This window comes from Taudactylus pleione, unplaced genomic scaffold (genome assembly GCF_031769625.1).
Source record: "Taudactylus pleione unplaced genomic scaffold, aTauple2 ptg000069l, whole genome shotgun sequence".
Lineage (NCBI taxonomy): Eukaryota > Metazoa > Chordata > Amphibia > Anura > Myobatrachidae > Taudactylus > Taudactylus pleione.
Window position 1 is genome coordinate 4,244,219 of NW_028284471.1, and position 27,960 is coordinate 4,272,178.

Consider the following 27,960-nt stretch of genomic DNA (forward strand, 5'->3'; position numbering starts at 1 on the left):
GCTCGCTGGGGTGCAGTCCACCTAAGAGTGGGCATAGCCACTATAGCTATATAGCATCTAATCCTGTCATTCAAACAGAGGGCCTGATTCAGAAGTGTGCGGATTTTAAACACCGAGCTTTTAAATTTGTGCATGTGCCCGAGACGCACCTCACATGCGTACTGATGGTTACTGCCGGAGGATGCAGATATTAATTATACGGCGATCTATGCAATTCCGAAAGGCGTTCCTGGACGCCGGGCGGTGGCTTTCGGCGAGGGCCATATTGGTGGGCGTGTCGGGTATGCTGGTGTCAGGGACTGCGTCGGAAGATGCAGATCCACTGGCACTGGCAGCCATGTACCGTTGGACAGTCTGAACAACCATAGGGATGCTTGAATGTCTGATGGTACGGCCCATGTCCAATCGATGCGCCTTTGCGAGCATTAGCATAAAGATGCAGCTACCGCAAATCCATGCACCACTGAATCATCCCCAAAGTGCTGAGTGACAGAACCCATTTCCACAGTGCCCACATACAATATGTATGCGTATAAACACACACAGGGTGACAATAGTCATCTGTTGACCAGATTTATAAGTATGCAACAAATTGTATCCGTTTTCCCTGGATCACTAATGAACTTTGCACTAATTAGATAATTGGCAATAGCTAGTGAATTCATCAACATATCTTCATATCCAGCATTTATTTAGCAAATTTAGAGCTCTTTAAAGGCCCCCATACACGGTGCAATATAGCAGCCGATCTGACGGATTGTAACGATATTACTGCTATATCGTTCCGCATGTTGGCATGATATCGGCCAGTGCACGCTCCCGTGGGATCGTTCATCGCACCTCCAGATCTTACTGCATGTTCAGTTAATCTGGGGATGCGATGTACGATCCCATACAGCGCTATGGGGGGGGAGGGGGGCGCCTGATCACTCCGTGTGTGGGGACCATCCAACATGTCGGCCGTCGGATCGCAAGGTGCATATTGCACCATGTATGGGGGCCTTAAGAATAGACTCTACTTTCCTCCGAATGTATGTAAATCTGTATATTCTTAATGCTCATGATTGGACCTGCTTACATTTCCTTATTGCATCTAGCCGTTATTGTTGTCTGGAAGTGGTCACTATATGTGCTGTATATCTGTCCAGATTGCATTTTACTATTTTTGTGATTGGTTTATTGAAACCTGCTGTATACAAAAAATTTTTCTTTGAAAATAAAAAAATTATATATATATAAAAAAAAATAAAGAATAGCCTGGTACTCTACTTTCTTTCGAATATGTAAATCTGTATACTCTGAATGCTCATGATTGGATCTGCTTACGTTTCTTTATTGCATCTAACCGTTATTGATGTCACTATTATCCAGATTGAATTTTACTATTTATGTGATTAGTTTATTGAAACCTGCTGTATACAAAAAAAAAATGTATTTGAAAACAATTTCTAAAAAAAATAATAGACTGGGACTAAAATGAAATCTAGGCTTAAAGTTTGAAAAAGGACAGATTTTGGGGTTAGTGTTAATCCTAACTATAGGAGAAGGTCAGCTCTAGCTAGATAATGAATTTATTACCTTTTATGCACCTTGTACATGTGCTCAGTGCTCACAACATTTGTTATTAAGGAGAACAGCTCCGGTGTCTGATGTAAGCCTGATATCTCCTTGTCATCTGCCTCCAGTAACTATAGAGGTCTGTCATGTGAGTGACTACACAGCGAGACACAGACAGTGCAGGAAAGTGTAATAGGTGGCTCCTTGTCTTGTGGAATCAAACCTAAAAATAACAATGTACTGTAGGCTCACACATATTATGTATAAAATGTTAGGCTTAAAAATAAACTTCATTATAAAGACTGCGCAGGTGTTATGCTTGTACATAGTGATGGATTTACATTAAAAGCCTGCTTGTACATTCCTCATTAATTATAAAGGAAGCACATGATTGAGAAGATGTGAGGATTTAGCACCTCTGTGAAGTAATGCCTCCTTACATACCCCATCTGTTGCCATGTAAGCTTAGAATGACAGCAGACAGGATGCTTTTCATACCACACAAATTGGATCTATATAGAGCTCAGTGGCTCACCCTGCCTAGCAGTATCCTATATGTGGGAGATGTGGACATAGGAGGACATACAGTAGCATATGGTCAAAGTCTCTGCACCCTCAGCTACAAAGTGAAGGACACAATTGGATTTTTTTTTATTCAACTATGAGAAAAGCAAAACATAATGCCTTTGTATTTTTCTTGTACATCCGCTCATACTGATTGCCATGTTCATTAGAGATGAGTTCTCTATTTCTATTGAAGATGAGTTAGGTTCCAGACTTCACAAACTCATCAGAATGTCTGAGAAGTCTCTGTCTAGAGACAAAAGTATAAAAATGTCAGAAAATAAGAATGATAAAAGGGAGCAAGTCTCTGAAGCCGAAGATAGAAAAAAGGCTCTTCTCTCTAAGGTAAGTAGGTCTGTGCTTAATGCTTATATTAATAAAATACAGCAATTTGTAACAAAGCTGAAGCCACTAAAAGCATTGGGAAAGAGTGCAAAGAATACTACACACTAGAGGGTTAATCTTTTTTACTTTTGAGTAGAGATGAGCGGTTTGGTTTTACCCTGTTACGTTCGGATCTGAGAAATGGCATCTTATTGGCTATCTGGCTCACGTGTTTTGGATCACCATTAAGATAAATCTGAACTTTTGCTAATTTGGCAAAAAGAACTGTGTAGAACCGAACTGTTCATCTCTACTTTTGAGCTGTGCAGTTCTATTGCTTGCAGCCCGAGAGTCAAATCAGGGGCGCTGTGATGCAGCTCACCCTCATACCCAGAACTGTCCATATATTTATAATACCAGCTCTAAACATATATTTATAATACCAGCTCAAACCATATATTTATAATACCAGCTGTAACCTGTGTTATAGGTACATTTTTCGCCTCTACTCTGAGTGCAAGATCTGGGATTGATATAAATGTACTAATTTGTGTGTTGATTTAATTTGTATTCAAAGTTGACATATGTCTAAGTGTAGTGGAAATTTATATATGGACGGGTGTATTTAACTTGCGCCCATGCATATTTATATAGGCATTAGTTAATAAATCTATGTGCAATTTTACCTCACCCGCAGGTTTGTAAATGCTAAAGTTGTTGGTATAATAAAACAAATAATGACAGTCAGGGCATTAGGCGCAAGGGGAAAATTACCTAAATAGTTTTATTTTTTATTTTTATATATTAAACCTCCCAATGACTGGGACCCTGGCCACCTGGGACATACTCACAGCTTATTTTGCTGCTAGTTTAATTATTTTGAGATGCACTCTTTCCTACACGCATTCATTTCTACTGTATAACTATACTGTCCCACTAGTGGTGAAAAGTTTGATAAATTCAGTAATTTTCTTGCTTACCTTCCTCTTGCGGAATGGCCCGCTGTCCCCATACTAGTGTAAAATTCTTCAAGCTCTAAAAATACAATGTTTTTGGAGCTTGATTGCGGGAGCATTCGTCATCTTCAGATGGCGAGTGCTCCTGCTACCCGCTATAGGAAGGAGTCGCAGGTTGCGAAGATGGCTCCTTTTGGATCCCTCCGCCCCTGTCTGATTCCTTTTGCCGGACGTCAGAGCAGTGAAAAGAAGCCGCTTGTGGGGACAACTGATTTTTGGATCAGCTGATTCCGCACCGGAAAAATTGATGAATTGCTCTGGCATCTGCGGCGAGTTAGAATGTTAATTATATGGGTCTGTTCTGACCCCAATAATTAACATCATGAATAGGCCCCTAAATGAGGGACAACTTTTTTTTTCACAGTAAAAAGGATGGGGAATATTTAGATCCCTCCCATCTGTGGAAAAGTAGATTTTTTTTAGGGGTGTGCACCGCCCACTTTTCGTGTTTTGTGTTTTGGTTTTGGATCTGGATCTTTCTTCGTGTTTTGAATCTGGATTGGTTTTGCCAAAACCACCCTTCGGTGTTGTGGGTTCTGAGTTTTGTGTTTTGGATCTGTATTTTTTTTTAAAAAAGCATAAAAACAGCTAAAATCACAGAATGTGTTGATTTTTCTGCTCTATGCTATTATTAACCTCAAAAACCTTAATTTCCACTCATTTCCAGTCTATTCTGAACACCTCACACCTCACAATAGTGTTTTTATGTCCAAAAGGTTGCACCAAGGTAGATGGGTGACTATGCTAAGCGACACTAGGGGGCGGCACAAACACGTGGCCCATCTAGGAGTGACACTGCAGTGGCAGACAGGATGGCAGTTTGAAAAACTAGGCCCCAAACAGTACACAATGCAAAGAAGAAAAAGAGGTGCAAGATGGAATTGTCCTTGGGCCCTCCCACCCACCCTTATGTTGTATAAACAGGACATGCACACTTTAACAAACCAATCATTTCAGCGCCAGGGTCTGCCACACGACTGTGGCTGAAATGATTGGTTCGTTTGGGCCCCCACAAAACAAGCTGGCAATTAATCTGTCCCTGCACAAACTGGCTCTACGGAGGCAAGATGTCGTCCTCATCCTCCTCATTCACCGATTCCTCACCCTCTTCAGTGTTGTGTACATCCTCATCCTCACAGAGTATTAATTCGTCCCCACTGGAATCCACCACCACAGGTCCCTCTGTACGTTCTGGAGGCTGGTCTCCCTGGAAGAGTTGATAATTCATTTTTATGAACATCATCTTCTCCATATTTTGTGGAAGCAACCTCCTACGCCTTTTGCTGACAAGGTTCCCGGCTGCACTAAACACTATTTCGGAGTACACACTGGAGGGGGGGCAACGCAGGTAAAATAGAGCCAGTTTGTATAGGGGCCTCCAAATTGCCTCTTTTTCCTGCCAGTACATGTACGGACTGTCTGACATGCCTACTTGGATGCTGTCATCGATGTAATCCTTTAACAGACAGACGCACGCTTGTCGCTGCTGCTTTGAGGATGCAGGTGGAATCTAGACGGGATTTGGAACCGGGGACACACTACCTCCATCAATTGTCTAAATCCCACTGCACTAATGGCGGATACCGGATGCACGTCTAACACCAACATAGCAGTCAAGGCCTCAGTTATACGTTTTGCTTCAGGATGACTGCTGTCGTACTTCATCCTTCTCGCTAGGGACTGTTGGAGGGTCAATTGTTTAGTAAAAGTAGTGGTGTTCCTACTTCCTCTCTGGGATGATGAACAACTCCTAGCAGCAGCAACAGCACTAGGAGGAAGTGGTTCTTGATCTTTCCCTATTTTATTTTTATCGGAGAAAGTTTGGTCCTCCATTTATGTTATATTGATATATACGTGCGGCTAAGGCGCACACAAACACACAAAATATTTTTTTATTTTTGCTGGAGAGTAGTGCACTTTGTGGGTTACACCACCCTTTAAGAAATGAGCCAGCCGGATCTTTACTTATGGGACACAGGCGCACACTTGGCGCTGCTCCTTTGTTGATGCACGTGCAGCCACAGTGCACACAATTCACAAACACAGAAAATATTTTTTTATTTTGTTTGGAGTGTACTTTGGGGGTTACAGCACCCTTTAACTGACAAGCCAGCTGGCCCTTTACTTATGGGACACAGGCGCACGCTTGGCGCTGCTCCTTCGTTGATGCACGTGCAGCCACAGTGCACACAATTCACAAACACAGAATTTTTTTTTATTTTGTTTGGAGTGCACTTTGGGGGTTACAGCACCCTTTAACAGTCAAGCCAGACGGCCCTTTACTTATGACACAGGCGCACGCTTAGCAGTACTTTGTTGATGCACGTGCGGCTACAGTGCACACAATTCACAAACACAGAAAATATATATTTTTTTTGTTTGGAGTGTACTTTGGGGGTTACAGCACCCTTTAACGGACAAGCCAGCCGGCCCTTTACTAATGGGACACAGGCGCACGCTTGGCGCTGCTCCTTTGTTGATGCACATGCAGCCACAGTGCACACAATTCACAAACACAGAAAATATTTTTTATTTTGTTTGGAGTGCACTTTGGGGGTTACAGCACCCTTTAACGGTCAAGCCAGCCGGCCCTTTACTTATGACACAGGTGCACGCTTGGCACTACTTTGTTGATGCACGTGCAGCTACTGTGCACAAAATTCACAAACACAGAAAAAAATATATATTTTTTTGCACTTGGGGGGAGCACCCTTGATGGACAGAGCACCCCCTGGACAACACTACAGCACCCCTTTAGGACTGGGACACTATACAGGACTTTGGAGTGGACACAGCTCCTATGGACAACTGACTGCACAACACAGTCCAGCCAGCCCCTATGGACTTTGGAGGAGTGGACACAGCCCCTATGGATAACAGCAGCACAGCGCAGCACAGCACAGCACAACACTACACTGCACTACACTACACTACACTACACAGCCAGCCCTAACTCCCACCATCCCTCTTCACTGTCCACAGCCGAGTGAAATGGCGCCGACGCGGGTACCTTATATAGGATCCAAAACTCGCGAGACCCGGAAGGCGGGATGATGACGTTTTGCCTCGATTTCAGATCCGAGGCAGGCGGGAAAAGTCGAGCCTGACTCAGATCGGCCTCGGATCGGGGGGCTCGGGGGAGTTCGGATTTCAGAAATCCGAACCCGCTCACCCCTAATTTTTTTGTGTACTGTTTCATTAATAACTAGTAAGTGGGCACACCTTTTGAAAGAGGAGACTCTCCTCTTTCAAGACATGGTGCCCCCATGTGTATGCGGGCCAGTATGGGATAGATAGGGCATAATGTGTCTCTACACCATTTAAAAAAAAAATATATATATTTTTTTTCCATAACGATTGGCTAAGCTGCTAAAAGAGCCACAAATTTGAAGGGGAGGATTCCCTTTTTTTCATATGTCCGGGACATCACATTTGCAGATGTAATTAAGGGTGTGATAGGGCACGTAGTGCCCTCCCACACCAATATGGAAAGTTCTGTTTCCATAGCACAGGGTATTTTTGGCCATGGTCGATGGCCATCCCTACTTGAGTGCGTCTGCTAATTAATTTCTCTGCAGACCAGAGCCAACTAAAAGTATACGGCTCACATAATTCAAATTACAATATCTCTTGGCTGCGTTATTTATACGGTATAGAATCGGGAAACCGGCTGCCTTAATACCGACAGCCAGCTTCCCCAATGTCATATCCCGGTTAGGGTGAAATGCCGGGCATCTAGATGTAGACGCCTGACATTTCCCCGACGCCGGGAGACCGGGGCCCGGCATCCTGATCGAAGGGATCCCGGGCGCCGCGAGCGGACAGCCATGGGGGGGAGGGTTAGGTTTAGGGCACCCGGGGGGACTTAGAGTTAGGCACCCCCCCGGGAGGGTTAGGGTTAGGCACCCCCGGTGGGGACTTAGGGTTAGGCACCCCCTCGAGGGACTTAGGTTTAGGCAGCGGGGAAGGGGGGGGTTAGGGTTAGGCACCTCTAAGGAGGGTTAGGGTTAGGGGGTTAGGTCAGGTTATACTTACCTTAGCGACGATCAGGATTTCCAGCGCTGCCGGGCTTCCGCTGCCGGGAACTCTGCTTTTGTCGGCCAGGCGCTGCTGGGTATTTCATACAGATTCCGTTTATACAGAGAATTCTTTTGTTCTTGAATATCATAGGCGTATGTCAGACATTGCAGGATTTATTTCTAATCCTCACTTTACACATCTGTCAGTAGGCTATTTGTAGTGTCAATAAAATAGTCACTACATATTCCTTAAAGAGTGACAAGTATAATGTGTCTCTTCTTCTGTCCGACTTGATACATGTGTAGTGTTCTGTGTGTCATATATCTTAACACCTACCAGACCTTTACCCTTAAAGGAGAACTTTATCCATATCTCCTAATATTTGAATGGAGAGCAGTGGTACAGTGGTCATGGCCACAGCCGCTACATCATGGTAGGGGCATGAAGTGTGCTAGACTGCCTCTTAGCCTGCTCTAGGCTCCTACAATAACCATTTCACTGCCACATGCACGTACCCATTTTCAACTACTCTGCTCAGCAGAGCAGTGATGAATGGGACACACCTGTCAACTGCTAGGCTAATCATGCCAGTGAGACAGTGGGCCTGATTCAGACCCGCTCGCGAGTGCTGAGCGCTCGCAAACGGGTTGATGTTGCCCAAGTGCGCATGCGCGCGACGGAGGCGGCTCCATCATGCGCATGCGCGAGACCCGAATTACGACAGCCAAGCCGTCGTTATGGGTCCCGCCCCACAAGGGGCGTGCTGTCAATGGTGATTGACAGCACACCCCCTTTAGTGGGCATGCCGGGGGAGTGGCTGCCCAGACGGAGGCGTTCCCATGGGAACGCCTACCGTGTGGGGCCGGCCCCACTGACATCACTAGTGATGTCAGTGGGAGTGCTTTTGGCTCTGATAGAGCCAAAAGCACTCCTGGGCTTGCGGCACTCCAGGGCTTGCGGCAGACGAGACCCACAAGGGTCTCGTCGCAAGCCCGATGGTCGCGATGGTCTTGACCATCGTGACCATCATTTTGGCCGCTCGCTATAGCTGTGGGTGGTCACCCACAACTATGCGAGCGGCCAGGAGGCCGCTACAAAAAGTAAGAGGGACGGCCCTGATTCAGAGCGAGCGCTCTGTCAGAGCGTCCGGCTCTGAATCAAGGCCAGGGCCCTCAAATCTTGATTTTCCTGCCAGAATCGGGATGGTCAGCAGGTGTGTCTTATCCTTGGCTTATATTTTCCAAGTCCCAAACCCAGTAGTAGAGAGCAGGGCTTAACAGTGACCTTGTGCCGGCCCTGCCCTCTTTGTGCATGATGTCATGACATCACACAGATATGGGATGGGCCGAAACCACCCAAAAGTCTCCAATGGACGCTACGGGCGTTTCAGACACCCTGCTAGCCAGTAACAAGTCCATGGGACAGCGACGGTGCCGCCCACGGAACCCTGCACTTTATGCGGTGGCACTGGTCGCACAACTCTAGTTACAGCCTTGATAAAAAGTCATGATAACCACATGACTCTGACCTACAATGTTTCCTTCATACTAATACTTGCACCTTCAGGAGATATTAATTATCTCGAGACTCCTAGCAAAGGTCTGAAGTACGGAAAAAGGTTCTATGTGTGCTGTCCAATATATAGTTACAATGTTAGCCTTTAGCATTTTTCTATAGTTGGTTCACTGTTAACAGCAACCAAATGTCAGGATTATAAGCTATAGATAAATAGATGCACTCACCCTCTATTTGAAAATTACAACCGCAGATGCTATGGGGTCTATTCATTAAGATCTGCAAAATAGAATAGTTACTTATCACTACAGATTGCATCACTTTGATGCGATCTATAGTTGTGATAAGTAGCAATTCATGTACACTTACCTGTCTTGTGATGTGATGCAGTATATCTATGATCGGCAGCTCGGTCTTCTCTTCTTTTTTCTGTTTCTTAAATTTTATCTTTCTTCTGCATGCTTCAGCCCATGCCTTGAACCTTAGCAGCGGCAGTGGGGAGGGAGAGGGGGTGATTGGTAGGCAGAGCCGTAACTAGGGCACCACAGGGCTGGGGGCGCTGTTTGGGCCTGTCAATTTTCAGTTTATTAAAATTCTCACTTGTAGATTCCTCTTTGTCATGAATCTGTCTAGTTTGCACCTTTTGCCTGTAGACTTACCCTTGCCAACTGTCTACATGGACTTGTATGTGCTCTGATCATGTTGGCTGCAGCACTTCTCCCTGCATTCCTTCCACAGTGATTATTTCACCTGGGTCCTTTCCTGAACACTGCTAGCCCTGATTGGAATCACAGGTGTAGTTCTAACTCAGTGCTGCAGAGATGAATACTCCCTCTGCATGTTGTGCCTTCCACCACTCAGAATGCTACTGCCAGACCACCTGTCCATATCCACCAATTGCACCCAGACCCAGGGTATATATATCCTCCCCTGATAGCATTCTGGGCCTGAACATCTCGTTACTTCCATGGTGTATGGTTCGTGCTGTTCTGTGTTCTAGTGTATCCCTGACTCCTGCTAACAGCAACCCCTGGTGCAATCCAGAAAACCTGCTACAGCAACCCCTGGTGCAATCCAGAAAACCTGCTACAGCAACCCCTGGTGCGTCCAGAAAACCTGCTACAGCAACCCCTGGTGCAATCCAGAAAACCTGCTACAACAATCCTGACGACCTGGTAGCATCAGCTAATAGTGAGTTCCTGTGCTCCTGACCTTAGCCCTGTGCTCTGCTAGCCCTACTCCTGATTGGTCCCAGACACCCTGAAAACCTGCATCGTGCTTCCTGCTGTGGATCAACTCCTGCTCCTTCTACCTACCCACTCCCTCCCTGAACCTAAATCCCAAACCTACCCATTCCTTCCTGAACCTGTAATTCCCAATTATCCAATCCAGCCTGCACCTGAGTTCCAACCTTTGTCACAGCATTTCCGGATCACTCTGTTTAACCCTTGTCTCAGCATTACCTGATTTCCCTTCAGCCATTATCACATTATTCCAGTCCAGAGTCAAGTTCCTGATATATCAGTTTTATCCATGTTGTTCCAGTCCAGAGTCAAGTTCCAAGCTCATCAGTTCAAGCCACGTAGTTCCAGTCCAGAGTCAAGTTCCTAGTTCATCAGTTCAACTCAACAAGTCTTCCTGCCGGTCCCATCCGGTAGCTCCACGTTCCTGTCATCTATCATCAAAGGCAGTTTTCACTGCTACATAAATCTTGCAAATAGAGCTATTTACGTCATCTGTGGTTCTAGTCATGCCGGTCTCCGTTGAATCCCGATCACCACCTGAGACAGGTAACTCGCAGACACCATTTGTGACAGAATGTTCAGGCCCAACGATGGTTACGGATCAAGCACCTAATAAGGGACTAGATGCTTTCCGTAACCTGGTCGCCCGCTTGGATTCACAGGAGGCCGTACAGCATCAAGTGCTACAGCTTTTGCAAATCCTGAATAACCGGCTAGAAGTTACCCAAACCTTACCTGAACCCCTAACTACCTTCCATCAACTGCTGGAACAGCTTCAGGCTCTACTCAGCAACACTTTTCAGATCATTCCTGAATTTCTTAGAGCTGCCTCTGTCTCAACTAAAACCTCTGCCTTGGAATCCCTAAGAAACAAGGATTCTTCCAAACCAAGTAATGTCAGACATCGTAGTTAGCCACGCCCCAAGCTCTCTGTGGCCGAACGCCAGCGGCGCAAAGATTTACAGCTCTGCCTCTATTGTGGGAGTTCTGACCACTTCATTAAAGACTGTTCCCTTTGCAACTCCAGCAGTGGTTCCAAGTGTCAACGTCTCAGTGCCCGTTCCGGTCCCAGCCTGGATTCTGCCCATTCTGGTCCCAGCCCGAATTCTGCCCGTTCCGGTCCAAGCCCGAATTCTGCCCGTTCCGGTCCCAGCCTGGATTCTGCTTGTCCCAGCAGGGGACTCCAGTCAGCAGCCCCAGGAAGGAGTTTCAAGTCTCGTACCCCAGGAAGGGGTTTCAAGTCTCGTACCCCAGGAAGGGATTTCAAGTCTCGTACCCCAGCAAGGGGTCTCAAGACTGGCACCCCAGCAAGGGGTCTCAAGTCTGGCACCCCTGGAGGGGGTCTCAAGTCTGGCACCCCTGGAGGGGGTCTCGCACCCCTGGAGGGGTCTCAAGTCTCGCACCCCTGGAGGGGTCTCAAGTCTCGCACCCCTGGAGGGGGTCTCAAGTCTTGCACCCCTGGAGGGGGTCTCAAGTCTCGCACCCCTGGAGGGGGTCTCAAGTCTCATGCCCCAGGAGGGGGTTCCAAGTCTCATACCCCAGGAACGGGGTTTCAGATTCTAGTCCCCAGAGAAGAGAGTCGTGTACTACTAATCATGATCATGATTCCTGTTCACCATCTCCTACAAATATCGTTCCAGAAAATTACAATCTCTGTAGTCTATTCTCAGCTTTGATTGTTGATGCTACTATCTCTAGCTCCTCTGGACCCCTCCCAGTCCCATCAATTGATCCGAATACCAAACATCTGTCAGCTTCAGTTATTTCGACTCCTCATCAATTGGAGCATCCTCAAGTTTCCTCCAGCCCTGCACCTGAATGTTCTCTCCAATCCTCGAACACACAGAATTCGTCAGATACTCCACCATGCATTTATTTTGATGGGGACTTATCTCAATACTATGCTTTAATTAAGCAATACTCCGCCATTATGGAAGCAGATCCAACTAGTGGTATCACTCCTACCAACATCGCTAGGTTCCTTCTCCTTTCCTTTAGTAGCAAAGCAATGGACTGGGCCAATCCTATCATCGAGTCCAATGATCCAATGCTTCTAAATATAAAGACTTTCAGTGAAGCTGTTATCAAAGAGTTTAGTCCTAACCCTGTAAAAAAAGATTTTAGTGAAGTTCCCAGTTCCAAAGTATTGTCCAAGCAGTCTGGTTGTTCTACCAAGAATTCGTTCTCTATTCCCCTGAAGTCCGAGCTACAGTAGGTCAAATTTTCAAGGGCCAGCGTGCTGAATTCCAGCCATCCCAAGAAAGCAGCACTACTGAATCTGTAACCTTGAACATGACTTGTGCGCACATCTTCTTGTCCTACTGTACCTCCCAAAATTCTGATCCTGTCCTTCCCAGTCACATATTTCCACAGGAGTTACCAGAGATCCCATGTCCATTGGTTGGCACAAAACGTTCTCGCAGCAAAAAGAAGAATCGGTGAAGGTCTTGAACTATCTCCCTTGTAGACTTTCCACTCCAAGTACCCCAACAAATTGAGAATTGGGAAGATGTCTGAAGAGATGTTTTCAGAGTTATGGTGTCCCTGTGTTTGAAGCTCCTGGAATGCCATGTTTGAAAGAAAGTTGTTTTTTTTCTCGGTGTCCGGAGTTCACCCATAAAGAGGGGTGTACTGTCACGAATCTGTCTAGTTTGCACCTTTTGCCTGTAGACTTACCCTTGTCAACTGTTTCCATGGACTTGTATGTGCTCTGATCATGTTGGCTGCAGCACTTCTCCCTGCATTCCTTCCACAGTGATTATTTCACCTGGGTCCTTTCCTGTCCGCGAACACTGCTAGCCCTGATTGGAATCACAGGTGTAGTTCTAACTCAGTGCTGCAGAGATGAATACTCCCTCTGCATGTTGTGCCTTCCACCACTCAGAATGCTACTGCCAGACCACCTGTCCATATCCACCAATTGCACCCAGACCCAGGGTATATATATCCTCCCCTGATAGCATTCTGGACCTGAACATCTTGTTACTTCCGTGGTGTATGGTTCGTGCTGTTCTGTGTTCTAGTGTATCCCTGACTCCTGCTAACAGCAACCCCTGGTGCAATCCAGAAAACCTGCTATAGCAACCCCTGGTGCAATCCAGAAAACCTACTACAGCAACCCTTGGTGCAATCCAGAAAACCTGCTACAGCAATCCTGACTACTTGCTAGCATCAGCTAATAGTGAGTTCCTGTGCTCCTGACCTTAGCCCTGTGCTCTGCTAGCCCTACTCCTGGTTGGTCCCTGGCACCCTGCAAACCTGCATCATGCTTCCTGCTGTGGATCAACTCCTGCTCCTTCTATCTACCCACTCCCTCCCTGAACCTAAATCCCAAACTTAAGGCTTATTGGAATATCACTTTAACCCACACCAGTGTCCTGTTTTTATCCTACCTTTTTATACATTATGTTATAATTTTAATATTTCCTGTTCTTATCCTACCATTTTATGCATAGTGTCATTGTCCGATTCTCATATGTATTATGTATTATTGGTTTTATGTGAAAATCATTTATGTTAACTTCCCTAATGGATATATATGCAGCAATTGTAGGTTTAAATAACCTTGCTTACATTGCTGACCAGCCATCATATACCCTATAGACTAATATAGGAGGCTATTTAAGACATCAGTCAGTTTTACCCAGAAAATAGCAATTCCAAACTGCTGCTGTATACGTATAGCACAAAAGCTGCATCAAGTAATGCTGAGCCGCTCTTTAACGTGTGGAACGCATAGTGGCAACACGTGATGCGGAAAACAACACAGGTGGAACGCATCACGTGATACACCCATGCCGGAACCAGGACGCTTCCGCATTATGGTGTAAGTCACGTGGAACGCTCCACACAGCGGGGATTACCGCTGATCAGCACCAACAGGATGACAGATAGCTCCATGCTGCTAAAGGAAAGTGAGTAATCACAATTAACCCATAGGGCGGGCTTTTTCATTCTATAAATACCTAGCCACTCCAGTATTATGTACACCTTGATAAAGACCCATACTGCGGTTGAAACGCGTTGGTGAACATATATTGGGAGCGCACGCTGACCAGGAAGGTAACGCTCTATAGGGGGAGCACATTAATACCCCTATATGTGTCAAATGTGTACCTTTCTCAAAAGGTCATAAAAGGTACACTTCCATTTGTCTATTTTATACATTCCAATAAAATTTAAAAGATTTTATGCTATGGTGGCAATTCTCTTTTTTATCTTGCATGCAACCACGTTAAAGAGAAGCCACCTATAAGGAATATATATGGAAAATACTGGAGTAACAGACCTATGGTGACTTATATTTGCGGATTTTGGATCTACATATATTTTACAGTTGGATATTTATCAGTGGATCTTTCAAACAGTGACAGTATCAGTGCTTCATCTTTATGAACTTCATTGTCATGGACATAGTTAATATTCTATGAGAGTTACTCCCATTTGGAGCGCACAGGAACATTTCTTGTTGTTTACTATTGTTTGGGTGATTTGTGACAGTCACCACTGTTCCAGTGCTGCACCATTTAATTTGGATCGCATTTGTTTAAATCCCTCTTTTTTTGCTAAATCCCAAACCTACCCATTCCTTCCTGAACCTGTAATTCCCAATTATCCAATCCAGCCTGCACCTGAGTTCCAACCTTTGTCACAGCATTTCCGGATCACTCTGTTTAACCCTTGTCTCAGCATTACCTGATTTCCCTTCAGCCATTGTCATGTTATTCCAGTCCAGAGTCAAGTTCCTGTCATATCAGTTTTATCCACGTTGTTCCAGTCCAGAGTCAAGTTCCAAGCTCATCAGTTCAAGCCACGTAGTTCCAGTCCAGAGTCAAGTTCCTAGTTCATCAGTTCAATTCAACAAGTCTTCCTGCCGGTCCCATCCGGTAGCTCTACGTTCCTGTCATTTATCATCAAAGGCAGTTTTCACTGCTACATAAATCTTGCAAATAGAGCTATTTACGTCATCTGTGGTTCCAGTCATGACGGTCTCCGTTGAATCCCGATCACCACCTGAGACATGTAACTCACAGACACCATTTGTGACACTCTTATTTCATCCCCGGCATCTCCTGGCCTCTTCTATGTCTTCCCCGGCCCTTCCCCATGAGGCCATTACTTTTTTTGGGTGCGTTATGTCCCTATTTGAAAAATGGGGGGGTGCCAATGTTTTCTGACACAGGGCACCAAAAAGTCTAGTTACGGCTCTGTCGGTAGGGGGAGAGTGCATGCGCAGTATGGAAGAGGTGACCTGGCATATGCCGGGTCACCTACAATAGTTGCAGCAGGAGAAGGAACAAGAGACGTGGGACGCGAGGGCAGCAGGCAGTCCTCATGGAGATGGTCAACCCACTGTACTTAAAAGCAGCGGTAGAAGAAAGAAACGGGGAGGGCGCAGGCAGTCTGAATGGAGGTGACCCACCTTTCAATAGCGACTGGCAGGGGTAGGAACGGGGGGGGGAGGGGGGAAACTGGATCAGTGGGGGCAGCCAGCAGTCACTCAGCAGGAGGAGATCTGGGATATGCATATACTCTGGGCACCTCTGATTGGCTGCTGGTAGAAAAGGGGGTGGAGACAATAGGGAGAAGGCAGGAAGACAGCTGTCTTCGCTGCTCTTCTCCCCTAGCAGCACTGCTAATACCATCCCGAGATGGCGAATGCGACATATGTATGGTGATGCAATACATATAGGAACAGGTGCATCCCTGGAGAAGTATTAAGTTTCTCCAGCGGTACCTTGCTCTATGGGTGGTATTCAATTGTTATAGCGCACCCGATCTCCCGTCTAAAGTGACGGGAGATCGCGGGGTGCTATTCAAATGTTGCTGTTTTTCACGCTGATCACACCCAAAGTGGTCAGGATTAGCCACGTAAAACAGCTACCCCCGACCAAAGTGCTGGGCGTGATCGCGAAAAGTGATGTTTGGGCTCCCAAACATGTCACTTTTCACCCATTTCAGCTCTCACCCCCCTGGGGCTGCAAGCTGAAATGGTGCACCGGCAGCTGATCGCTCCCGACAGGAGAAACAATTGAATATCTCATGTCGGGCGCGTACAGGGGTGCAACAACTGAATACCACCCTATGAATCACACGAAGCAGAGAAGTGTCCTGTTTTCAGCTATACAGTACACTTCACTGCTTCATGAATAGATCCCTATGGATGATAGGAGCTGTAGTCCAACACAGCTGAAAAGGACAGATTAGCTGCCCTAACATATGTAGACAGTAATAAGTGGGTGTCACCGACACCTACACATTATTGAAGAAGTCATCCTCCTTGATTTAACTGTCTAAGGGCCGGATTCAATTTAAGTTTCACACCCTTCGCCCGAATGTGTAACTTTTCGCCGCTATCACGTATGCAGGTTTTCGGGCAATCCTATTACAAAAGACGCGATGTGGCATTCGCCCAAAAACAATACGGTGCAAAAGAGAGCCTGAAAATGCAGAAATATGCCTGTACCTCTATAAAAAAGGTAAACTAACATTGGTAATTATTTAGAAGTATATTATTGGGCAAAATCAAAGGGTTTGGGATTTTTAAATTGTGTGAAATGGCTGTTATATGCATTTTTTTTTAACAGTGGAAAACAATTATAGAAAGCAAGTTTTTTGGGGGCAAAATAAATGCTGCAGTTAAATTCGGGGTGCACTTCTAAAAATGGGTGCAACTATATTTTTATGTCATTTTAGGGTACTTAAAAATACACCTGCTACAGCCACCTGCAATCCTAAAACACTTGTCCAATCCATACAGCTCCCCAAAGTACCTACCACACTACTTTAAACCCATTTTTCACTTTTCACATATTGGGGTATATTTACTAAAGTGAGAGTTTTTAGAAGTGGATATGTTGCCCATAGCAACCAATTAGATTCTACTTAACATTTAACTAGCACCTTCTCTAAGATAATAGCTAGAATCTTATTGGTTGCTATGGGCAACATCTCCAATTCTAAAAACTCTCACTTTAGTAAATATACCCATTCAGTGGCGTAACTAGGGTTTTTGGAGCCCAGGGCAAATCTGAAAATGGAGCCCCCCCACCTATGTGCGAAAAATGGGCATGGCCACTGAAAAATGGGGCATGTCAACATGACACACACCCCTTTCTTGTCACTGGGAACATTTCGTTCCATTTGCACCGTAATGCAGTGCCCCTAGTAGTGGTCCCCCTTATGCAGGACCCGATTAGTTCCCCTTATACAGGCCCCCAGTAGTGGTCCCCCATATGCAGTGCCCCTTACACAGTCCCCCCTGTAGTGGTCCCCCTTATGCAGCCCCCATTAGTTCCCCTTACACAGTGCCCCCAGAAGTGATCCCTCATATGCAGGCCCCCAGTAGTGATCCCCCATATACAGTGCCCCTTATACAGTGCCCCCAGTAGTTGTCCCCCTTATGCAGTGCCCCCTGTAGTGGTTCTCCCTTTTCAGTGCCCCCTGTAGTGGACCCCCCTGTGCAGTGCCCCCAGTAGTGTGCCTCTTATATAGTGCCCCCTGGAGTGCCCCCAGTAGTAGTCCCTCCTATACAGTGCCCTTTATATAGTTCCCCCAGTAGGAGTCCCCCTTGATGCAGCGCCCCCTGTAGTAGTCCCCAGTAGTGGTCCCCCACAATGCAATGCCCACAGTAGTACCCCCCCCAGTGGTAGCCCCCAGTAGTGGTCCCCCATGATGCAGTGCCCACAGTAGTATCCCCCCCAGTGGTAGTCCCCAGTAGTGGTCCCTCACGATGCAGTGCCCACAGTAGTATCCCCCCAGTAGTATCCCCCCAGTAGTGGTCCCCCCCGAGGCAGTGCCCCAGTAGTATCCCCCCCAGTAGTTGTCCCCAGTAGTGGTTCCCCCCCCCGAAGCAGTGCCCCAGTAGTATCCCCCACCCAGTAGTAGTCCCCAGTACTGGTCTCCCCCCACCTGAAGCAGTGCCCACAGTAGTATCCCACCCAGTAGTGCCCCCAGTAGTAGTCCCCTTCTTTGTAATAGAGCGTCCCCCGAAATACACACTGAAATGAAACAAAAAAAATACTTACCTGTATCCACGCTCCTGCTCCCGCCGCCGTCCGCATGTCCATCCTCCCGGGCCGGGCCGCTCTGCATTATGGGAGAGACGTCATGACATCATGACGTTTCTCCCATTACCACTGCAGGAGCTGGACGGAAGCCCGGCTCTTGCAGTGAGCGCGCAGCAGCCAATGAGAGTCTATCTGACCCTCACTGGCTGCTGATTCACACACACATCGCTGCCGCTCGGCAGTGATGTGTGTGCAGCAGCAGCAGCCAGTGAGAGTCAGATAGACTCTCATTGGCTGCTGATTAACACACACATCACCGCCACTGCTGGCGGCGATGTGTGTGTTATGCACAGTCTGAGCCCGCCTCCCACCCTCCTCCTGGCGCTATTGGGCAAGCGCTCAGGGGGAGGGAGGGGCTCAGCTGTGCAGCACAGGATCGGCGCTGGAAGCCTAGCGCCGGTCCTGTGTAAATGTGTAGCGCTGACCGCACTCACTGCGGACGGCGCTACACTGGCTAACTAGGGCGGGCCGGTACCGTGGCCGGCGGCGCCCCCCCGCGCCGCTGGTCCCACAGCGCCCAGGGCACGCACCCTGCTCGCCCTGCCCTAGTTACGCCACTGTACCCATTTGACTATAGAAATGACATGTCATTATTAGGGGGAACTATGGGGGTCTTTCAGACCCGCTTGCGAGCAAAGGACGCTCGCAAGCGGGTCGATGTTGTGCGAATGTGCATGCGCACATCGGAGGGAGCTCCGTCGTGCGCATGCGCGAGACCGGCGAGCGACGAGGAATACGTCGCTCGGGGTCTCGCACCAAAGGGGGCGTGCTGTCGATGGTGAGTCACAGCACACCCCCTTTGGTGGGTGTGCCGGGGGCGTGGCTGCCAGACGGAGGCGTTCCCATGGGAACGCCTACCGTCTGAAGCCGGCCCCACTGACATCAGTAATGATGTCAGTGGGAGTGATTTTGGCTCTGATAGAGCCAAAATCACTCCTGGGCTTGCGGCAACGAGACCCTACCGCAGGGTCTCCTCGCAAGCCTGATGGTCGTGATGGTCTTGACCATCGTGACCATCTTTTTGGCCGCTCGCATATGCTGTGGGTGGTCACCCACAGCTATGCGAGCGGCCAGGAGGCCGCTCCATTTTCAGGTAGGAGGGCACTGATTCAGAGCGAGCGCTCTGGTCAGAGCGTTCGGCTCTGAATCAGGCCCTATGTTACTTAAAATTAAGTTAATAAAAAAAATATTTTTGCCTAATTGGTCATTAGAGGGGTGTCCAAGGGGTTCAGAACCAAGTTCCCACATTTGTAGCCCAAAATAGGGGGTTTGCACATTTTTTCACCTGCTTTGAGATGGTGAAAATTATTTGCCGCTTTTAGCTGCGCAAAATTTGCATGTGCAAAGAGTCGCAACTAATAAGATAGCACGATAAGCATTTTTGTCCATTAAAAATGTAGTGGGTTTAATTATGTTATTGTTTTTTGTTAAGACTCTACTAATTTATGTCGCTGTTGTCTTTGAAGACACTTATTGAGAGGCCAAAGTTTATAATAAAAGTATGTCACAGCCATATAATTTCCCTAGCAGAATAAAAGAGCGTACAATTAAGTAATTATATGTTACACAACATAGTTACAGCTCATACTTTTTTAATGCTACCCTGTAATATTTTTATGGCACAATTTTATTTTATGATTAATAGATAATGTACCTAATGCTGGGCATACACGGCAAGATAAAATATCTGTCAGACCGACAGACATTTTATCTGGCCGGCTGCCAGCCGCAGATGTCGCCGGCATACACTGTGAGAGAAATCTCACAGTGTATAGCCCGACATCCGCGCTCCGCCCCCAGGGGAGGAGACATTTCCCTGTTCCTTCCGTAGGAAGGAACACAGGAAATGTCTGTCTGTCGGCCGCGCTGGGCATACACTGCCCGATGTGGCCGACAGTTACCGGGTAAATATCGCATCGGACGGGCATGCTGGACAATCCAGCATGCCCGACCGAGCAATATTTAACCCTCGGTCGCCCCCCCACGCTACAATTATCGCGGCAATCCGCCGGTATCGGGCGGATCGTCCCGATAATTGCAGCGTGTATGGCCAGCATAAGACAAATTTCTTCATGAATAGTAAATATAACTTTGGAACTGTACAGTTTTATGTAACGTATTCAACGTGACTCTTGTTGTTGGCAACAAACTATTATGGCTACTGTACAGCTGGAGAAATGTTCCATAACTGTGTTAGATAGATAAATCTGAGACCTTAACCTCACACACCAATAAATATCACCTGACAGCGGTATATTCCTGACTCCATTGGAAATTCAAGCCGTAATGGACTTTGCTTTCTCCTTGGGACCTCTTTATCAAACAAGATGTAAATCTTCTCTTCCCACAGATAAAAATTATAACCATATCTGACTTAAGGAAGGAGTGGCAGCTGCGGTCTGAGGAACATGCAGAGAAGCAGAGGCTCAACCCGTTCAGTGATGACTTTGACCACCAACATGCCATGGAAGTACGACTTCGGAAGGGGGATCATGGCTATGGCAGGCCCGAGGAAGGTAGCAAGACAGAAGAAAGGGGCAAGAGAGCACTTAACCACATACACAAAGAGATTGAGGAGATGTGCCTCATTATAAGAGACATGGGAGTAAGAAGCAAAGATGGGAGGATCAGAGTGAAATTCGGGAGGTTATTTGAGAGATATGTGCAAATCTCAGACAAGGTGGTGGGGATCCTCCTGAGGGCTAGAAAACATGGACGGCTGGACTTTGAAGGAGAAATGCTATGGCAAGGAGTCCATGATAATGTTATTATCACTCTTCTAGATTAACTTGAACAAAAAATAAACCACATACATCCATTTCATATGGCCCACAACAAAAGTATTTACATGTCAGAGAAATTATTCTCTCAAACGTCAATCCAATATTTCATTTATGGACAATCGAACCACTGATGACTAATATTCTTTGCAGAATAATGTATGACTGAATATTTATGCAGAGTAGGAAAATTGTATATTACAGTTAAAAGTGCACCTATCACTCCACACATAGATGTCAGCTATTTTCTAGGTAGAACCTGTAGCTAGTCAATTCACTAGGAACCAATGACATCACAAAGGTTTGAGGCAATTTGTGCTTCATGTCTCAGCATTCTCATTGGACCCACTCTAAATAGATAGGCTATACTGTCCTACATATTGGCTTAGCACACAAAATGGCTGGCTTGACTGTGCCTTTTTATACAATTGTTTGGGTTTTACATTAATTGTAATGTTTTAGATCACACTGCACACTACAATATCATATAAAACCAAACAGTTCATTCAAATACTTTGAAAAAGAAACACAAATCAAATGAGATAACACACCCTCTGCTGGACATTATAATGATTTAAATTTTACTATGCAGAGGAAAGATTCTCGGCCCTATCTATCAATTATCTTTTTACTAAAAAAAAAAAAATGAAAATTTATGTTTTTACACCCTTTTAACATTATTTTAGTTTTACTTAAATATATGAAAGGGCAATTGGAATAGTTTTCGTAAAAAACTAATTTAAGACCTTAAATTCACACATTTTTAGTAAGCCAATCGCATTTCCCATACTTGTAATGGGAAATGTGATCTACCTCAAATGTACTAAAGAGAATTGTGAAAAAATACTGGGAGGGGGGGAACCTGTGATAATAACGCCACCTGGAGATGGCATTAAGCAGGGTACACCCATCTCACCTACTGTAACTCAGCCATCCCTGCCTGCTGGGAAAGCAGAGCCTGGAATAGGCTTCAGTGATCAGCCTGTGTGTTTGATAGACCGCAGTGCTGATCACAGTGGAACAAAAAAATTGAAAAGAAAAAGAAAACACTTACCTGCAACCAGACCGGAGATCGGTGATCCGGTGACCCCTGTGACCCAGTCATCTGATCTGTAAACTGAGATGCTATGCTGCATCCTCAGTTTACTGCATCAGATGAGCGGGGAAACAGCCGATATTAGATGCCCGGATCGCCAAGGACCTCACCGGGTCACCAATCATCTGAAGGAGATAATTGTAAGGTGCACAGAACCACTCTCAGTGTATATTTTGCAAAAAATACCCAGAGAAGTGCAGGGAGACATTTTGCGGGGACAGAGCTTTCTCACAAGCTCCTTCCCTGCATCCATACTTACCGACATCTGAGATTCCCTTCCTGGGAGAAGCCCAGGGAGGAGAAGCCCGGGGAGGAGAAGCAGGTGGGCGGTGTTGGGGACGGGCCGGAAGGGTTGCATCATTAAGCCCCACCCATCGCGGGAGTTCACAGCAATCGCTGCATATTTAATTATGGGGCAGGGCTAAATCATGTGATCCTCATAGAATCGCTTCATAAGAACCCACCTCCTACGCATGGAACCACAGATCCCTGGCAATATTCTCCCCATTTTGCCCACTTCACTAGTAAGTGGGTGGAATGCGGGAGAAGTGCCTTCACTTCCGGTGTTGCGGGGGGCTACCCAAAAATCAGGAGCCTCCCAAAGGTTTCGGGAGGGTAGGCAAGTATGCCTGCATCCTTGCAATGCATTCAAATATCGCATTGCGAATCATGGCGAATATATCACATCGCATCTGAGACGCGGATTGTGATAAGTAGGGCCCTCTATCTTAATCCACACTATGCAGGAGTTATGATTTATCTGACCGTGAACTATGAGTGATGTGCACAGCAACATGACAGCTGTCTGATGATTGAAAACACAGTAGGGTGATGTCTTTATTTTTACCTTTTGCATTGTTGTGTCTGTGTTTCATCCTCACCTTATTATTTTTTTTTATTTTTCATCACTTTTTTATTGAGACATTATAGAACAATTGTTGACAATAATTTCAATAAACAAAATAGTATAACATCACACTCTTGCAATATAATATGTGACAAATACAATACTCAATATAACCATATTAAAGCATATAAATAAAGTAATACCAATAACAAATTGAGAGCACATGTGTGATATACACAATTCAGTATACAAACTTAAACAATAATCAGCATTAATTGTGGCTGCAATTCCAATACCCTGGCCCTGATTCAGAGCCGAATGCTCTGACAGAGCACTCGCTCTGAATCAGGGCCGGGCTAATTTTTTTTTAGAACGGCCTCCTGGCCGCTCGCATAGCTGTGGGTGACCACCCACAGCTATAGCGAGCGGCCAAGAAGATGGTCGCGATGGTCAAGACCATCGTCACCACCAGGCTTGCGACGAGACCCTTGTGGTAGGGTCTCGTTGCCGCAAACCCCAGAGAGATTTCGGCTCTAACAGAGCCAAAATCTCTCCCACTGACATCACTCATGATGTTAGTGGGGCCGGCCCCAAACGACAGGCGTTCACATGGGAATGCCTCTGTTTGGGCAGCCACTCCCCCGGCCCGCCCAACAAAGGGGGCGTGCTGTCACTCAACATCGACAGCACTCCCCCTTTGGTACGAGACCCGGAGCGACGGATTGCCCGTCGCTATCCGGGTCTTGCGCATGCGCACAACGGATCCGGCTCCGTCGTGCGCATGCGCTCTGGGCCACCATCGACCCGGTTGCGAGCGCTCAGCGCTCGCGACCGGGTCTGAATCAGACCCCCTGTGTAAGAGCTCTGCCAACCCCCCAGCAATCAGATCAAAGAAATAGATGGATCTTGTGCCACTAACCTGGTTAGATACCATGTGGTAGATTTGTTTTCTAGTTGTAAGCAGCAGAGTATCTATATACGATTCCCAAATTGTTAAAAAGCATGCCACATACTTTTCTTTATACGGAAGTGTTTCCACCCAATGCATCCTATATAGAAAGTTGAACTTGTTTAGGAATAGAGGGCCTGATTCAGAGCCGCTTGCTGTTTGCGAGCGCTCGCTCTGAATCAGGGCAGGGATGTTTGTTTGTTCTTTCGGCCTCCAGACCACTCGCTAAGCTGTGGGAGACTACCCACAGCTTTTGCGAGCAGCCTGGTGATGGTCGCGATTATCGAGACCATCGGGCTTGCGAGGAGACCCTGTGGTAGAGTCTCAGCTCTCTCAAGCCCGAGTGGACTCCCTGTTCTAATAGAGCAGGAAGTCCATTACTGACATCACGAGTAATGTCAGTAGGGCCGCTTACAAACGTCAGCCGTTGCTAAGGGAATGCCTGCGTTTGTGCAGCCCCCCCCCCTCCCTGCCTATAAAACGGGGCAAGCTGTCAATCAACATCCGCCACATCTTGTAGCGAGACCCGTTGCGACAGAGCTGCCATCGCAGTACGGGTCTCGCACATGCGAACGCCGGAGGCGGCGCATGCGCAGTCGGGGACCATCGACCCACTTGTGAGCGCTGTGCGCTCATGAGCGGGTCTGAATCAGGCCCAGAGTTATTTGGGGAGGTGTACTAGCTATCCAACCCTGCAGAATTGTTTTCCTGCCCACAGCGCAGAGCTAATAAAAGTCACCCAGTTATAGGAACTTGTTTTAAGGTTGTTCTTGATCATTCTCATTACACAGCTGCTTTGACTAGTGCAGTGATTTTCAACCTTTTTCAACTCAACACTATCTGGTGATACAGCGTGCGCGACCTATGAAGAAACATACACATTGGCTCCCACATAAAAAAAACCACACCCATAGGCCTCCAAAGGAACAAAACACCATACATTGGCCTCCACAAGAACAAAACACACTACATTGGCCTCCACAGGAACAAAACACACTACATTGGCCTACACAGGAACAAAACACACTACATTGGCCTCCACAGGAACAAAACACACTACATTGGCCTACACAGGAACAAAACACTCTACATTTGTCTCCACAGGAACTAAACACACTACATTGGCCTCCACAGGAACAAAGCACACTACGTTGGCTTCCACAGGAATAAAACACACTACATTGGCCTCCACAGAAATAAAACACACTACATTGGCCTCCACAGAAATAAAACACACTACATTGGCCTCCACAGGAATTAAATACACTACATTGGCCTCCACAGGAATAAAACACACTACATTGGCCTCCACAGGAATAAAACATACTACATTGACCCCAGAGAAAAAAAACACACATACATTGTCCCCCATAGGAATAAAACACTGGCCTTGATTCAGAGCCGGACACACTTTCAGAGCTTTCACTCTGAATCGGGGCGTTTTTTTGGGGGGGGGAGCCGGCCTCCTGGCCGCTCGCTAAGCTGTGGGTGACCACCCACAACTTTTGCGAGCAGCCAGGTGATGGTCACAACCAACGCGACCATCGCCACCATCGGGCTTGCGACTAGACCCTTGTGGTAGGGTCTCGTTCCCGCATGCCCCAGTGAGCTTCCTGCTCTAATAGAGCAGGAAGCTCAACTACTTCCTTCCTTTGGGAACGCCTCAGTTTGGCCAGCCACCCCCCCCTCCCCGCCTACAAAACAGGGCGAGCTGTCGATCAACATCGGCAGCCACCCCGTTTTGTTGCGAGCCCCGAAGCGAGTGATTTCTCGCTCGCTCCAGGGCTCACACGTGCGCACTGCCCGGCCATCGACCCGCTTGCGAGCGCATAGCACTTGCGATCAGGTCTGAATCAGGACCACAGTACATTGGCCTCCACTGGTATAAAACACACACACAATGACTCCAGAGAAATAAAACACACATACATTGGCCCCCACAGGAATAAAACACACATACTTTGGCCCCCACAGAAAACCAGCACATTGCTCCCCACAGGAAAAACAATCACATTGGCAGCACACAGAAAAATAAAAACCACATTGCTCCCCACAAAAAACTAAATCTTTGGCTGGCCCCCAAATTAGCCCTTCCCCCACATTGATCTCCACCAAAAACAAATCACACTGGCTCACTTCTAAATAGATCATATCCCAGGCACGCCTGAGCCTCCCAGAGGAGCTCAGCGCTGCCAGGTCCGCAGTTCAGTAAAGGCAGATCTGACCAGCGGCTCTGAGCGTGCTGACCTGTGCCGCTGCACAGCACTTGAAAAACACTGGACTAGTTAATATCTTCATAGTCTTCATTACTGGTGTCCTTGGTTACTGTATTTCTCACACACTGATACTTTGTGGCAACACAGGAGTTGCAAACAGTCAGGCTGGTTACTTTGTTGCTGATGTGAGGTTGATATTTCACTGCAGACTTCAGCGAACTTTGACTATGGAACTTTGAGGCATCACCGCACATTACTGTGATCATTGCCTTGGTCACAGTGTGGTTTATTATGCAATATGTTTAGTTTACAACACGGTAGATCCTCCAGCACAACAGCGATATTTGTATAATCCCTGCCCAGTGGTAAGTACAGATCTATCAGTGTACTGCATTAAGCCGCACTGTGGTTTACATAGTGTCACTCATAACATTGTTTATCAGTTCTGTTTACGCATACTGTTATGTTTTTTGTTTTTTATATATTTGTTTTATATATGCGATTGTCACTACAACTTGCTTCTATTATGACAAGCTACAGAGCGTTGAGGCAGTTCTACACTTATCATGTGTCTCTATCGTTTCTATATATGATTATTATTTTTTGGTGAGTGTTATTTTTTCTTATTTTGTTTTATGTTGGTTCATGGGATTTCTTTCTATTCGAGGCATTTTTCTGCAGAGACAAGGTATACATGAATTTGTGGGCGTTTATTTATGTTTACATGGGTATGATGCAATATCTGCATTAGCCAATTACTTCAAAGCTTCATTTGCATGGCTGATTTAACAGATTTTGACGTTTGCACACATTCATTTCTATGCCCTGGAGGAAAATCTGTTAAAGGTGGGTACACACGGCCATCATCTGCTTGTGCCCTCAGGTCCAAGCGGTCGGGGGGGCGGGACCCGGTGGCCGCTGGGCGGGTCCCATCGCCCTCCTCGCGGCTGAAGCTGTGTGTGTACGGGCAGTCTGCAGACCGCCTGTACACACTGCCGATGGACAGATATGTCTGCAGACATATCTGTCCATCGGCTGTGCAGCACAGCCAATGCGATATGTCGGTGAATGCCGACATATCATGGGTACATACTAGCCGTCGTGCAGCAGATATATTGGCCGATCAATGTATCTGTTAGTGTGTACCCAGCAATGAAAAGTTTGTTGGGCTTGCTGCTTCACTGTACTTTTGAAACTATTTGGAGTGCTGATCCTTCTTTCCTACTACAAGTGACAGGTAAATATTAATATATATATTGTCCCTGCTATTGATTTACCTCTGACTGGCACGTCGGTAGTACGTATGTGGATGGGAGTGTTGGCTATATATATATATATATATATATATTACAAGTCCAAATTCAGAACGGCACTCCCCTCCAATATCCGCAGACAGCTTGCTCCTGGTGGGAGTACGAATCCCCCACAATATAGAAATAAAGAACTGGCGGCCCTCAGGAGACTTTTGTAGAAATAGTGAAAAACTTTGTGCTTTTAATCTACGTTTCGGGACTTTAAAATCCCTTCTTCAGGATACACAACAATGTGTGTGGAGGAGCGGTCAGTGAGATTTATGCAGAGCAATTGATAGACTATTGTTATCCAGATCTTTGAAGATGAACCATCTGAAAGCCCCCTTGGCGTGATTTATGTAGACTATTTGGTGTCTGGAAAACTGAGTTGTCCAGACCTTTTATCATTGAAGATTGCCCACTTGAAAGTCTCGTGGTTTTTATGAATTTTCATATTTGGAAAAATGTCTT

The 27,960-nt window shown here is 46.5% G+C and overlaps 1 protein-coding gene across 1 annotated transcript; it reads left to right on the forward strand.

Moving 5' to 3' along the window:
• Positions 1–2,132: 2,132 nt before the first annotated feature.
• Positions 2,133–23,098, forward strand: LOC148534262 (actin-binding Rho-activating protein-like). The gene is made up of 2 exons (XM_088467142.1): positions 2,133–2,466; positions 20,660–23,098. Exons 1-2 carry the CDS (start codon positions 2,281–2,283, stop codon positions 21,095–21,097), a joined length of 624 nt encoding a protein of 207 aa, XP_088323268.1. The 5' UTR covers positions 2,133–2,280; the 3' UTR covers positions 21,098–23,098.
• Positions 23,099–27,960: the final 4,862 nt, after the last annotated feature.